Raw genomic sequence first — 14,651 nt, 5'->3', positions numbered from 1 at the left:
ATTCCCTGTGTTCTTTTAGTCATACTACTGTCTGAAACCAGATGAAACCAGTCTGACTAATTTAGGATTGAAGGAATGAGCATTCATGAAAATTTTGGAATTGCGTTCTAGTGTGGGGCCGGCCTGTTTCAGTGTTTAGGACCAGAAGTGGGGAAGTGCCTGATAAGATTCTCCGAAGAGGGTGTAGGCACTAGAGTTTTTGAGCGTCTGGTGTTAATGACCACTGGAAATGCTTGTAAGCTGGGGATGGGTGTTCCAGTGTAGGAGGCAAACTAGCAAGTTGTTTTGGGCAAACCTGTGCTATGGTTAGCTACCCAGAAAAAGAGAATCCAACTCCTTGGCCCAGTTACTAACTGTGATATCTGTTGGCCTGTCTGCATCCTACATACAAAAAAGGACAGACGTTTAGAGCCAGATGGACCAAGATGATTGGTCGGTCCACTTCACTCCAGTTCATCCCAGTTCATACGTTATCCCTGATTTTACAACACTGTTCCTATTACGTCGTTGCCATCCATAAAACGACTGGCAAGATCAGTTCCCATGAGCATTGCTTAATACTTCATTGACAATATTGGGGAAAAGTAAGAAGAATAGCGGATTTTAGCAATAGAGATGATGAAGAAATCACATTGATGCTTCCAAATCTGTCTAGAAAAGATGCTTTACAGATGAAAGAATGACACTGCTTTTCTCCGACTGTTTATTATAGATGCTTATTAACGTTTAGTTGCTTAAGAGCTTGACTTTTCCTTTAGTGAAAATGCAAATGTTCAAGGCATTCTCATATTATGTTAGTACAGACTCAGTCTGGGGCTCTTGTGGTTGCTCAAGCAGTGTACGCTCCTCTCTGGGAGCTCTCTGGCTCTTGCCTGTGGACATGAGACAATGCAGCTAAGAGCTTAGACTTTCACAGCTGTCTTTGGGTGGGTCGCATTCCATTCCTGAGGAAGATGACTCGAAACGCCTAATCTCCAGTTTGTCATAGAAGCAGCACTTGACCTGCCGCCTTGTAGCCAACACAGCCCAGAACACTGGGGGTCACTCAGGGATTCCAAGTTGGCAGTACACTTCCCATAAATGTGAAAGACTGATTTATCGTTTATTAAACCCATAGGGTTTAGAGTTGTTCATGGAAATTGAAGTAGACAAAAATCTTGCTAAGATGGGAAGGATGCAGGAAGAGACCAAGACAATTTTAAAGAAAAATGTTTTATCAAAAGATGTTAATAAAATGGTTCTTAATGGATAGGAGAAAATGGAAATATTATTGGGAGAATTTCAAGCAAGCTTAAGCCATAGCATTCTGTCCCCTTTCAGAGTTAAAGCTAGATAGCAACGCCACATGCCTTGTTTCTCTGGTAGTTAGTAGATGTATAAAATCTGAAAGTATCAGGATAAAGGAAGCAGTGAACTAGTAAGTACACCTGCTGCGCGAGCGATGGGCGCTAACAGCCTCCATCAGTGCTAGTGAAGAAAGGGCCCTGTGCAGCAGGCTCGTCTCTGTAGACCAAGTCTGTCTTTAGTTGGCACTCAATTGGTCTTTCTTACCTAGTAGAAGACTATGCTAAAATACTTATTTTGAATATGTTAGGAAGTAAAATATTTGTATCATAGTTGCTAGTGAACTTGACTCCTGTTATAGTGAAAGTGTGCTAGATTTCGGGAATAATTCTGACACTCTTCACTGTCTCCTGTCTTGTGTTATAGCCAGCTAGGGAGGCCTGACCATTAGCATACTGGATGCCATTCAAATGCCATTCTAAAAGTCACTTATTGCTCTAGTTCAAGCAAGGTTGTTGGCAGGCACTGCTTTCTTTTGGTAATTTTAATACTAGAATTATATTTCTTTATTCTTTAACATTTGGATTTTATTTTTATTTTATTTTGGTTCGTTTGTTTGGTTTGGTTTTGCAAGACAGGGTTTTTCTGTGTAGTCTTGGCTGTCCTGGACTCACTATGTAGACCAGGCTGGCCTCGAACTCACAGAGATCCACCTGCCTCTGCCTCCTGAGTGCTGGGATTACAGGTGAACGTTAAGGTCATAAACAATGTTTGTAGACATTTTTTCCAGGCATTAAGTATGAAGACAATTTCTTTCAGAGAAATGTGGTCAAGACCTCTGCAGATGCGGTCATCTGGAACACTGGCCAAGGAGACCCTGGGGTCCCAGCGTCCCTTCCTGTCTCCACCCCCGGACACTGTGCTCGGTCCTCAGCCTTGCCAGAAGCGGAAGCTGGTATTGATTTCGTTTCCTGTCTAGTTTGCATTTTGTATCCGGGGGCAGGGTTCACTTGGAGCCTCTTCCAGCCTGGTGTGCTTCCCTCCACTTACAAGTGGTTCTTACAGAATGAGGCTCAGAGACTCCGGTCACACACTTAGTCCTGACTGTTGAGAAGTCAAGGGTTTCACATTAGAGAATTGCCAAAGAGTGAGTAGTGGAGACAATACATCCAAATCACCGAGACTCACTTCAGTTGTTTCTCTCTTTTATATAATTAAAATACAATCACATCAGTTAGCCTCTCCCCCTTCAACTCCTACCATCCATCCCCTAAACATATGGTGTCTTTATTATTACTGTGTGTGTGCGTGTGTGCGTTGCGTGTGTGTGTGTGTAGATAGATGCCACCTGTCGAATCTGCTTAGTGTTGTTTATGTGTATATGATTTCAGGACAGACCATTCTCTCTCCCTCTCATTCTCCCATCCTCTCTCCCTCTTTTCCTCCTCTCTCCTTCCCTCCCTCTCTTTTGCATTCCTTAGTTGCCTGCAGTCTTGCTTAGGGGCGGGACCGTGGGAGACTTCTGTCATCCACGTTGGCATGCCACCTGGTGTTGTCACCGGTCAGGTCTTGTTTAAGCAGCCCTATTGTCAAGGTTTCCATAGTATGGCTTCCTTGTCGGGTCTAGAAAACCATCTTCCAGCAGATTTCCCAAGCCCCTCCCCCGTTTCCATGATGTCACGGGTATAGGCGTTGGGTTGTAGATGTCGCATTTAGGAATGGTGCCCCACAGCCAGCTGTTCTCTGCGTTTTGACCAGTTGTGGCTTCTGCAAAAAGATATTCTTTGAGGAGAGGCAAGAGCTTCATTTACCTGTGAGCCTAAGGATAAGGACTTAGAGTGCAGTTAGTGCGTACACTGTTAGTGAGGACACTGCTAGTGAGGACACTGCTAGTGAGGACACTGCTAGTGAGGACACTGCTAGTGAGGACACTGGTTAGGACAGTGACAGCAGTGTGCTCTCCTCCAGGATCTGTGGCCTCACTAGCCGCTGTGCTTTGCTAGGGTTACAGTGCCAGGCGTGGTCTCCCTCTTGTTGAGTGGGCCCTGCTGGTGCAATTACAGGGCTGCTGGTTACTGCCGAGTTAGGAGTGCCACTATTGCTCCTTCAGGCGCGTCTTGCCATGCTGCTCATTATTGTGGTTTGTAGGCACGACAGCTCGGTAGGAGTATTGATTGCTTTCCTCCCTTGACAGCTTGTGTATTAGCTTCCGGTACTAAGGAAACTAGTCTTCAGGGAGGACACTTTGAAGTTGGATCCAGCTTAAATGCCTCAAAGTGGATGTTGTCTTCAGCAGTAGGGACTTACCTTCAACTTTGGGGACACAACCAAAGGCAGCATAAACAGACTATATTGTTTTGAGAATCTCTGGGGTTTTTTATTAGATCTCTGATTCATGGGGGAGGGTATTATCTTTCTAAATCTCATAACTTCAGAATGTATGTGTGTGTATGTGTATGTGTGTGTGTCTGTGTGTGCGTGCACACATTTGTATGTATTGGGTATAATGTTAGGTAAGTATAAAATACAATTCCCTATGGCTATTTCAAGCATCTTTAGAATTTTAGTGTTATATATCCATTCTCCCTTCTGTATTGTCCTCCCTCTTCCCTCCCCAATTAAAGCTGTCCCTCCCCCATTCACTGATTTTTCCCATTGTTTTTCATTTTATATTTTTATTTTTGGGATGTGGGGGGTCATGTGTACATGCAGTGGTAGGGTAAGAACACATGTTCCAGTGTGCACATGTAGAGGTCAAGGACAACTTTATAGTTTGTTCTCTCCTTCTGCTGTGGGATCTGGGGGTGAAACTCTAGTAGTCAGGTGCGTGTGGCCAGTGTTACTGCTACTGAGCATCCTGCCAGCCCTTTTTCAGCTGTTGTATCAGTGGAAATCTTTTTGATGCATTTTGACTTTTTTTTTTTTTTTTCATAGATTATAGGGCAGGAGTGGTGCTAGTCTACTAGGTTCTAACACATAGCAAAGTACGTGGTAATGCATAAGCATTTGATGCAGTAAGCTTTTCACTTTTTAAAATAGCATCTTTTAGATTTAAAATTTTTAATTGTATATGTATGAATATTTTGCCTGCTTTTATTGTCTGTGCGCCACAGAAGCCAGAATAGGGCATCAGATCTCTTGGCACTGGAGTTACAGACAGTGTGAGTTTCATGTGGGTGCTGGGAATCGAACCCAGATCCTCTCAGGCTATGCTGCGGCTCTTTATAGGCAAGAGTTCACCTGGGAATATGAGGCTGTTGCTTAGTCACTGAGATTTCTGAAGTAGGAACTGGCAAACTTATAAGATCCTCTCCAGTATGTGGAGCCTTTGTATCGTTTCTGTCCTGCACACACCCTCCTGCTGCATAACTGCTGTTTTCGCTATAGCCTGGAAAGAACTGGCAGTTGCTGGGGCAAATCCTGCATCACACATCCGCACGCACTTAATGTTACATTGACCTTGAGTTGGCAGTTGTTTTTGTCCTTGTCCTCAACAGAACCTTTCCCTTTACCTCTGGCCTCTAGGTGGCTGGAAGTACCTTACTGGACCCCGATTTGTATTTTGTTTCTTGTATCCCATAAGTAGTAGTTTGAGATGTGCATTGTAATCTGATAAATGGTAGAGATAAAATTTACATATGACTTGGCTTCCTGTGAGAGAAATTGGTCTGGGCTGAAGACTAGCAGCACTGTACAAAGATTTGTTTTTCTTTCTCTTGCCAAAGGATTTTTTTGTTTATGGCTCCCAAATTTTTAAATAAAATTTCAAATTTGGAGATAGTTTCAAACCTACAAAACTATCTGTATAGTTTCATAGAACACTCAATTTAGCTAGCTTTTGATGACCTTTTTTCTGTTTCCTTATGTGTGTATACATCAAGTATTCATTCTAGAACTATCTGAGGGTGTGGGATAACCACTGTGGTATTTTATGCCTAAGTGCCTCAGCCTATGTTCTCTAAGAATATGGATTTCCCCCTTGCATATTCTTAGCACAGTATATTTAACATTAAAGTATCCACCTGCTGTTTCGTTCTGACTTTGTCAGTTGACCCAGAGGATGTCTAGTATAGCCCTCCCCCTGTACGTTACACTCTTTTGTCTGTGCCCTTTAGGATAACGGCCTTTGCATCCTTTGACATAGAGCCTTCCCACACCTCTCTGGTCTTGTATCACTTTGAAATGTTGAGGACTAATATTCTCTTTTATTCCCATTCATTTTTTTTTTTTAACTGAACTTCTTCCCTTATCTTCTGTTCTTCGTGAGTCCATTCAGATTGTGGCTTCTTGCTGGAGACCACACTGGTGCTGTTGTCACATCTGGAAGCACATAGTGGCCAGTTTCCTTTTATTGTTGAGGTTAATTCTGATCACCTGGTCAAAATTGTGTCCAGTTTATTCTTTATATAATTACTGCCCTCCCTTCATCTGCAACCAATAAGCAGCCAGCAGAGAGGCACTTTGAGGACCGTGCAAACAGCCTTCTCATTAAAGCTTACTCTTAGATGTGGTAGTCACTTCTGATTCTTGCCTGATTGTCTTTACTGTACTGGTTGTAAAATGATAATTTTTTCCACTCTAAACATCTCTCTACATTTACCAGTTGGCATTCAGCATGTTTTTATAATTTAAAAAAGTCTTTGCTTGCTGGACCATCCATTTAACTATTTATCCATCTGTGTCATTATTCGTACGAATCACATATTCTTATTTTCCAATACTTTATAATTCAGTCAGCACTCAGAATGCCCAGGTCCATCTAGGGAGACCTTCAGCTTATCACCCGTGTCTTTGTTCTGTGCTCATGATTTTTGTTCTTTTCTTACTTTCTGCCTTAGCAAGATATTTCTGTTTCCTTTTGTATATACCATCTTCTACTTTTGAAGTTAGTCATTTCTTAGACAATTCTGGTTCCCTTTATGGACAACGGTATTAAATATCAAGATCTGGGCATTATGTTTCATAGTAACCATTGGGCAGGTAATGGGGCTGCAGCTAGACCCCACTTCTTCCTGCTGTGGCTTTTGGTCATGCGTCTGCCATCTGGGTTTCTTTTTCCTTGCTTGCCCTTAACCCAAACGGTTTTATGAAAAGGTCTTGTATCATTTAATTTTTTTTACAGATAAAAAGGTCTTTGAAATTAAAGATTTATGCTGTGGACAGTGCTTCCAAGAACTTGAAAAGGAAAAGCAGGAGTGTCAAGATCTGAAAAAGAAACTAGAGAAGTGCCATAGGCGCCTTCAGCATTTAGAAAGGATGCACAGAGCTGCAGTGGAGAGACTTGGAGGTTAGCGCTTCAGGCTTCACTGCTGCTGGAGGAGGCTGGCCGGGCCCGCTGAAACACTCAGACGGAAGGCTTTTGTTCACATGGGCACCAGTTCTCTTTTGGGGTCGATATAAACCAGTTTGGATCTATATTTACTATTTGAATTAAGGAGCTTATCGTTCCTTTCCTCATTGATCAGACATCGAAGGCCTGAGTTTCAGACAGAGCTCTTTGCACTGGCTATGGAAGTGTTTGTCAAGTCAGGCATTGCTCTGGGAGGCAGAAATAGCACAAATAAAGCATGTGGGTCTGGGCCAGCTTCCCCCCGGTCCCTTCACGCATGCTCTCAAGGTTATCTGCTGTCATTTCTCTTGCTCCTCAGAGCTGTTGGCTTTTTACGCTCCGCTATCCGCTTCCTCACCACTAACCTCTACCCTGTGCTCTTGACTGCGCATTTGAAATGTTGTTCGCACTTGTTTTCTTTGCCCCTGGGCCTTGCCTGTGTGTTATCACTTTGTCATGTGTCCTTGACCACGCTGTTTATTTTTGGTGTAACGTTCATGTTTTAGAATTAGCTCACAAAATGCCATTTCTGCCAAAATCTCTTTGATTTTCCCAACTGAGGTAAGTGGGCACAGCCGTGTGGTCCTGTATTTCTGCATGGGTTTCTTCATTCACTCTGCTGCTGTTTTGCACTCTACTTGCCAGGGACCCATCCAGACTGTTTCTTGAGGATAAAGCGTGTGTCTCATCTTATTCATCTTCAGGGTCATAGTACCCACCATATACTACACAGTAAATGTTTGAATGGTCCCTACTTTACAGTTATTTTATTTTATTTTGAGGTTCTTGCTCAAGGATATGAATATAAACTCTAAGCTAGGAGCCAAGCTTACTTAGCGCTAGACGACACACTAGATCTTGATGGGGAATGCAGTTTGGTAGTGGAGTTCTTGCATGCCATGTGTATTGCTGAGTTCCAGCCATAGCACTGCAGAAAAACAGACAAAGCAGACTCTCTCTGGAGAGCTTCCGTTTAGCTGGAGCTCAGCACATACACACAGACGTTTGGGCACAAGTCTCAGGATGTCTGCAGCGGAGAGAAAAATGAAGCAGATTTTAAATGCTGAGAAAGCTGCTTAAGGGAAGGTTCAGCACAGGGCTGACCAAGGAACAAGGACACGAGAGGGTGGAAATAGCACCCCGCCCCCAAAGGCGCCTGTATGCGAGGAACTCGAGGACGGGCAGGAGATTAATGCTGACTTTCTGTTACAGAAGAGAACAGCAGGGTGGTTGAGGAATTAATAGAAGAAAACAATGACATGAAGAATAAGTTGGAAGCACTGAAGGCCCTTTGCAGAACACCACCACGGTAAACTTACAGTTTAAAGAGCGTTGCATTTTCTAAGTACTTTAATATTAGAAATGCCACCCTGAATTGTGTTATTTCACATAAAATATATTCTCAGGAAGGACAGTGTAGTATTTTGTTTTATATCACTTAGGCTGTCTGTACATACATGTCATGTGCACAGTGTTCAGAAACTTGGGATTTGGGGATTATTGTAACCCTTCGCTAATATGATTACACAGGCGTTTTCCCGTGTTACTAGGAACCTCCTACCATGTGCTCTTTATTAGCTCGGTACTTGTTCATCATGTGGGTTTGCCGATATTTACTCAGGCAGTCATAATGGTCATTTGTTGATTTTCTTTCTTTTTGAAACAAGGTGTAATGTCTCCCAAGGCTGGCCTCAAATGTAGCTCAGGATCGCCTTGACTTTGAGCCTCATGGAGCCCAGGCTTCCCGGGTGCTAAGCAAGCACTCACCTCCCCCCCCCCCCCCACCTCACCGCCCCCCTCCGAGCCCCCTCCCTGACCTTCCTCTGATTGGAAATATCTGAACACTGGTCTTCTTTCAGGGGAAGTCCTGGCCACAGCTTAGGTCGTCTTACTGGTTAATGAATGCATGTTAGCCTTCCGAATGCAGCTCCTCACCCATAGCCTCTGGTTCTACGGTTTGCTTTGTTATTAGGTCACAGTCTGCAGGAGCCATTGAGAGCGCTTGGCTGCCGTGCAGTGGACAGGCCTTGGAAGAACTCCGAGGGCAGTACATTAAAGCTGTGAAAAAAATTAAACGTAAGTCCCAAAGAGATTGTCAAGATCCTTGCTGGTACAAGCCCTTCGCACTCTTGTGAAATGGGAACTCAGGGTTTGCTATTTTAGTGACTTTTCCAAACTGCCTTTTTCTTCAGCCTTAGAAGAAACTGTTGATGCCATCTCAGTACACAGTAATAGATTATTCTTGACACGAGTAGGGTTGTTTTTGTTTGTTTGTTTGTTTGGTGTGTGTGTGTGTGTGTGTGTGTGTGTGTGTGTGTGTGTGTGTGTGCATGCCTATTGCCAGTAGAGGCCAGAAGATGATTTCAGATGCCCTGGCACTGGCCCTGGGGTTAGGGGAGGTTATGGACCACTGTGCGGGTCCTGGAAAGTAAAGCCTGATCCTCTGCAGTAGCAGTCAGTGCTCTTAACCACAGAGCCATCTCTCTAGTTCTCAAGAGTAGTTACTTTATATTGTTGATTGTTAGTTTTTAGTCTCTGTTTAGACATTGGAATCAAACTCTTAAAATGTAATATGCTTACAACATGGATAACCTGTAGGGAAGAACATGTCCTGTGGATACTGGAATATGGCTCAGTAGGAGGGAGCGCCTGGGCATCCGGTGCAGAGGGGAGGACAGAGTGGGGCCCAGACCTAAGTCAGATGAGGAACTGTGGGGATGAATCCAGTTAGTACTATTTCTCCTTATTCCAAACAGCTTTGTCAGTTCTAGCCGCCTTGTAGAACATCTCCAGAGTGTTTCCAGAGTAAAGACTCCTGCATTCTAACAACAGAAGTGCATGGCATGGGTGTGTCTCAGTACAGTAGTCATGGTTTATGTAGAGACACATACTTTCCTCCTAAAATTGCTTTCACTTTTTAACAGAAGGCAGTAAAGGTCTCAGATTCCAAGCTGTTGGGTATCAGAGTGGCTTGTAGATGTGAAAGGCCAGGCAGTATCAGCAGTGAGATTTGTTTCTCAGTTGTTCTTCGTGCCAGCAAAGGGCATAGTTACAGCAAACACCTTTTACAAGCTTCCAGAGAGAAGCACAACGTGCATGTTATGTTTTACCTTTTAGAAGAGTAGCTGCAGGTCATGTGGCCACACGATCTCATTTTTTCCTATCTCAAAGAAGGAAAAGTGGACCCCAGTTAGCGTTTGTACACAGAGCTTCTGATTCTCAGATGCTCACTGACGTTGACAGGGCAGGGCCTGTGTGGGTGGGCATTCCTAATATAGCAAGAGTAGCCGACTCTAGATAGAGAATGTAGTCACAGACTTAATTTTTAAACGTTAGCTTTAAGCCAGGTGTGGTGGCGCACACCTTTAATCCCAGCACTCGGGAGGCAGAGGCAGGTGGATCGCTGTGAGTTTGAGGATAGCCTGGTCTACCAAGTGAGTCCAGAACAGTCAAGCTACACAGAGAGATCTTGTCTTGAAAAACATAAATAAATAAATAGATAAATAAATAAATAAATAAATGTATGTTAGCATTAACCAGCAGTAGTACAAATGAAAGCCATGTTGACCAAGAGAAAGGTATGTATTCTGATTTTACGTGAATTTCAGAAGGGGGCATGACTCTTCCCACTCCTGGCCCCATTGTGAGTTTACTACGGTTCTGTGACTGCTACTGGGAGCATTGGCTAAGAACAGCCTGGAGACTTTCAAGTACAGGGGGAGAATATAGTGGTTGCTTCCTTTTCAGGATCTGCCTTTCTGTTCACTCCTGGCTGCTGCTCCCTGTTCTCTTACCTGAGTCAGTTAGAATAAGACAAGATATACCTGTTTGCCTTCCATGTGCAGCCATCACCAGCTTAGCTGACAGAGTGCTTTTCCTGAGTCTACCCAATTGGCATTGTGAAGGGTTCCGTTCTAAAGAGCATGGAAAGTATGCTTAAACTATGCTTCTTTCACCTCATCTGCCAGAAAACTGGTCTGAAATCTGTCCCTCCTGTCTTTGGAGAGACGGTGAAAATTGTGGGGTTTCTTTCACCCACTGCAGGTGACATGCTTCGATACATCCAGGAGAGCAAGGAAAGAGCTGCGGAAATGGTAAAATCCGAAGTGTTGCGGGAACGGCAGGAAACTGCCCGGAAGATGCGGAAGTATTATCTGACTTGCCTTCAGCAGATCCTGCAAGATAATGGAAAAGAAGAGGGGTGAGTTCAGTGGACACTGCGCATGCCGATGCACCAGCACGGTCGTGTCCTTCACCACAGAACCAACCATTTCTATGATCAGTGGACACTGTGCGTCCCGATGCACCAGGACAGGACAGGCTGTCATTTCATTAGCCATAGAACTGTTCATGTGATCACAAGAGAAGCTTAGGCCGGGTCTCCCTCACCGTTGGTAGAGCTGGTAGGAGACAATCCCAGGGCTAAGGAGTCTCATGATTTTCATTTAAACTGTTTTAATTTTATATCCTGGAATTCCCCACAGAGCTGAGAAAAAGATTATGAATACTGCTAGCAAACTCGCCTCAATGGCAGAGCTGCTGGGAACAATTGCAGAGTCCGACTGCGGAGTCAGGTGTGCACCGGCAGGCCACTCAGGTTGGTTCTCTCTCCTCTTTATCTGCCTCTCTGAAGTCTACGCATGAAAAGGTAGACTGCACAGCCTTGCCAACTGCCACTGTTGCATCCATCCCAAAAAGTGATGGACAAGACTTTAAAGGACAGCATGAAAAATGGCAAAAAGATAACTAACTGGCTTTTGAGAAATTTCAGTTGATAGACTAGGGAGCCCCTGAAACAAAGAAGGTAGAACTCAAGGAAAGGGGAAACCTCAACTCAAAACTGCCCCATAACTGTACAAGCAGGAGCAGCAGCAATATTTCACTTGCAGGATCATCTGTGTGCCTGTGGGTGATGAGCTGGTGGTGGAACAGTGCCCACGTGGAGGCAGTTTTAGTTCCTCCCCTCTGCTCCTCTCCAGCTCCCTCCCTTCCCTTCCCCCTCCCATTTCTCTTTTTCCTTCCCCAACCCTAGTGTTTGGCTTAGTGGGACCAAGGTAGTGTTCTGGGTACCAGGACGTTCAAGGATGCGCTGTTAGCCTCTGTGCCCATGGTGTCAGCTGTCAGGTCTCTCCACTTCCTTGCAACATTCCCATCTCCCGGCTCCTCAGTCACGCTGCTCGCTAAGAACATCATCACTGTGAAGGAGAGGCCAAACAAACACAGACCAGAGCTGACAGAATATGTACCTAAGGCGAAGGACTACATAAACAAAAGAGCGTGAAGACATTTAGAAGTGTACCGAGTGTCTTAGAAAGATGTAAACTGTAGGGACACCAACAAGGAAGTAGAGATGAATATAGAACTGCCCAGCTACTAGAGGGAAGCCTTTTAAGAAAAAGTTTAGTCTAACAAAATCAAAAGAGTGGAAAAGCTAGAAGGCATACATAAATAGACACTAAAAGTAGACAGCAGCATCACTGCCTGGGCAACACCAGCAGCCACTGGCTGTGAGTGGGGTCTATGACACTTGGTATTTTTACAAGAACTCAAGTGCTCAGGGTGATAGAGAATGACAATAAGCAGGTGAAGTGGGGCGATTAGATTATAAACGTAAATGCAGAAGTGGGCAAGAGCAGAGCGCACATTAAAGGCGCAGACGACAATGGTATGGCCTCCCATGAGACTACTGAAAAATTAAACACTGGCAGAAATACAAGAAGAAAATTGCCAAATTCTCAACTGGACATTTAACATGTATGTGTGGAAATTCAGCTTTTGACCTTCTGGTCACCTGGAAGCAGAGCTTACTCAGGCACCTGAGACATATGTCACGGGAGCACTTGAGGTACAAAAGGGCGGTGGTATGCCACAAGAAAGCAGTCTTCTTGTCTGGGGCAAGGCCCTCCAAATCATGTCTCCGCTAGCACCAGCTTCTGTCTGTCAACTCAGGCTGACAAGATCACCACTCAGGGATACAAGTCTTAGAACTTCATGCTGTGGCTGATTTCCTGTGATCTGGTGCCACGTCCTGGCCTTTACAGAGGGATGTTTGCCCTGAGCACTACACAGGTGTCAGATCCTTCATGCTTGACATCAGACCCAGCAACGTTGCAGTGCAGTCAGCTCTTGAAATGTAGTACCTACCAAGAAAAGAGATGGAATAGCAGAAAATGAGGCTCCCTCCTCTCCCGTGACTCCAGCTTGTGTCAAGGTGGCACAAACTAACATTTCAGCCACAAAAACTACCTTTTCCATGTATATGAGTAAAACAATGTTTTTACTTGTGTAGCACTGATGCATTTTCTTTGACAATACACACAATTATAAACATATTTTTCTCTTTAAAGTGTAAATTCTCTCTTAATTCTTGTGCCTCTAATTTTGTGTTCCTTTGCACATAGTAGCCTTTCCCTTGACTGCAGAGATGCTGATGGGCATTGAAAGATCGGAAAGGAACGGTGTGAGTCAGAGCATTCCACACTGCATTGAAAGCAAAGCAAACAGTGGAAAACCTATCTCCAGAAATGTGTGTGAGCAAGCTCCTGGGAGGAGGGCTGCGTCTAATTCACAGAGGCGGTTAGAGGATTCAGAACACAGAGAGACAAAGCCTGTGACGTCCAGAGCTTCGCCATCAGACTGTCAGTCAGGGGATGGGAGTTGCAGGCCTCCGGACGCCTTGGCAAAGACTGTTGCTCCTGAGTTTGCCTCATGCAAGGGCAAAGGAGGCTTTGATTTGCACGAAAAGAAAGACGCACTTGGTGGAGCTGGCTCTGAGTCCCCTCTTTATCCAGCCGCCCACCCCTTCCTCAGAACTGCTGAAAAGAAATCTTTACCTAAGTACATCTCAGAGTCCACACACCCAGCTCTCAGATGTCCCAATGAAACACCAAGGTTAAATGCATTTATGTGTGGTTCTCTAAGAGAAACAGAAAGTGCTGCATTGGAGATGAATCAGGCTGTGGGCGCTCAGGACACCCCAGTGAAAGATGGAGGTGGGCCTAGCAGCTCTCCGGGCTGGCCTTCCGGCAGTACTTTACCCTGTGGCAGTCGTGCTGTGCAGTTTCTTGGTGATAGGTCACAAAGGACTCTAGACGTGCTGGGTGACTCTGTTCAGTTGAAACAGTTCTCAGCAGCCAGTTGTCTTCCGGATGCCCTGAAGAGTAATGTGGTCTGTCGGGGTACTTACACTCCACATCTGCCCAAGGAAACCCTGCATACCCAGCAAGGGAAGATGGGTGCAACTCTGGGACACTTGTCTCCGCAGAACACTGACGTGTTAAAGCCAGATTTCGGGAAACTGAGTGGCACGGGACCATCTTCAGTGTGTCAGAAGCCCTTGATAAAGTTAACTGCTCCTCTGACTAGCCAGCGAGATAGTGGCTTTGACAGCCCCTTTGCCAGTCTAGACTAATCACGTGCCATATTTCAGAAGAATCATTATTATTTGGACAAGAAACTGAACAGGTATACTTTATGCTGAAAAAACCATTATGAGATCTGCCTGCCAGTTTTCATGGGTTTGATGCCCTTGTTCCTGAGGGACGTGTTCGCATGAAGTTACTTGAGGTCTTTGTGTTGCCTTAGCATTGGAGGCCTGAGTGATGTGCTGTGTGGTCTGCTACTGTGTGGTGCTTTCTTTGGTTGCTCAGCTCTCTACTTTTATATTTATATGCCAACTTATTTTGCAGTGTTAAAGTATTTAATAAAATTATATGTAATCTGCCAATTTGTTATGACTTATTGTAGGCTCAATTTTCTTAACACATATATTTTATTACGAACTTATTAACTGAGAATATCTTACTTATAACTCGACAAACCTAAACAATAGGAAAAGAAGATTAAAGAATACAATAATGAAACTGTAAGGATATCAGTTTTGAGGAACGTTTGTCCTGGCATAATCAGCAGGATTTCTTCTGCTGGAACCTGGAGCAACCAGAACCCAGAACCCAGAACCTCAGCCAGAGCCTGGAGCCCCAAAGCCTTCCCTCGAGCGGTTCTTTCTAGGAGCATCTCGAAGTGGAGCGATGAACAG

The 14,651-nt window shown here is 44.5% G+C and overlaps 1 protein-coding gene across 1 annotated transcript in view; it reads left to right on the top strand.

Moving 5' to 3' along the window:
• The window catches only part of Cep152 (centrosomal protein 152), a 56,502-nt gene extending 42,164 nt beyond the window's left edge, over positions 1-14,338 (top strand). The window contains exons 21-27 of the mRNA XM_051144537.1: positions 2,104-2,239; positions 6,407-6,571; positions 7,826-7,922; positions 8,586-8,689; positions 10,658-10,814; positions 11,098-11,210; positions 13,015-14,338. Coding sequence (XP_051000494.1) covers positions 2,104-2,239; positions 6,407-6,571; positions 7,826-7,922; positions 8,586-8,689; positions 10,658-10,814; positions 11,098-11,210; positions 13,015-14,024 — 1,782 coding nt within the window. The 3' untranslated portion in view covers positions 14,025-14,338. The remainder of the gene's footprint in view (positions 1-2,103; positions 2,240-6,406; positions 6,572-7,825; positions 7,923-8,585; positions 8,690-10,657; positions 10,815-11,097; positions 11,211-13,014) is intronic.
• Positions 14,339-14,651: the final 313 nt, after the last annotated feature.

This window comes from Acomys russatus, chromosome 4 (genome assembly GCF_903995435.1).
Source record: "Acomys russatus chromosome 4, mAcoRus1.1, whole genome shotgun sequence".
Lineage (NCBI taxonomy): Eukaryota > Metazoa > Chordata > Mammalia > Rodentia > Muridae > Acomys > Acomys russatus.
Note: the sequence above shows the minus strand (reverse complement) of the source record. Positions and strands in the feature narration are given on the sequence as shown.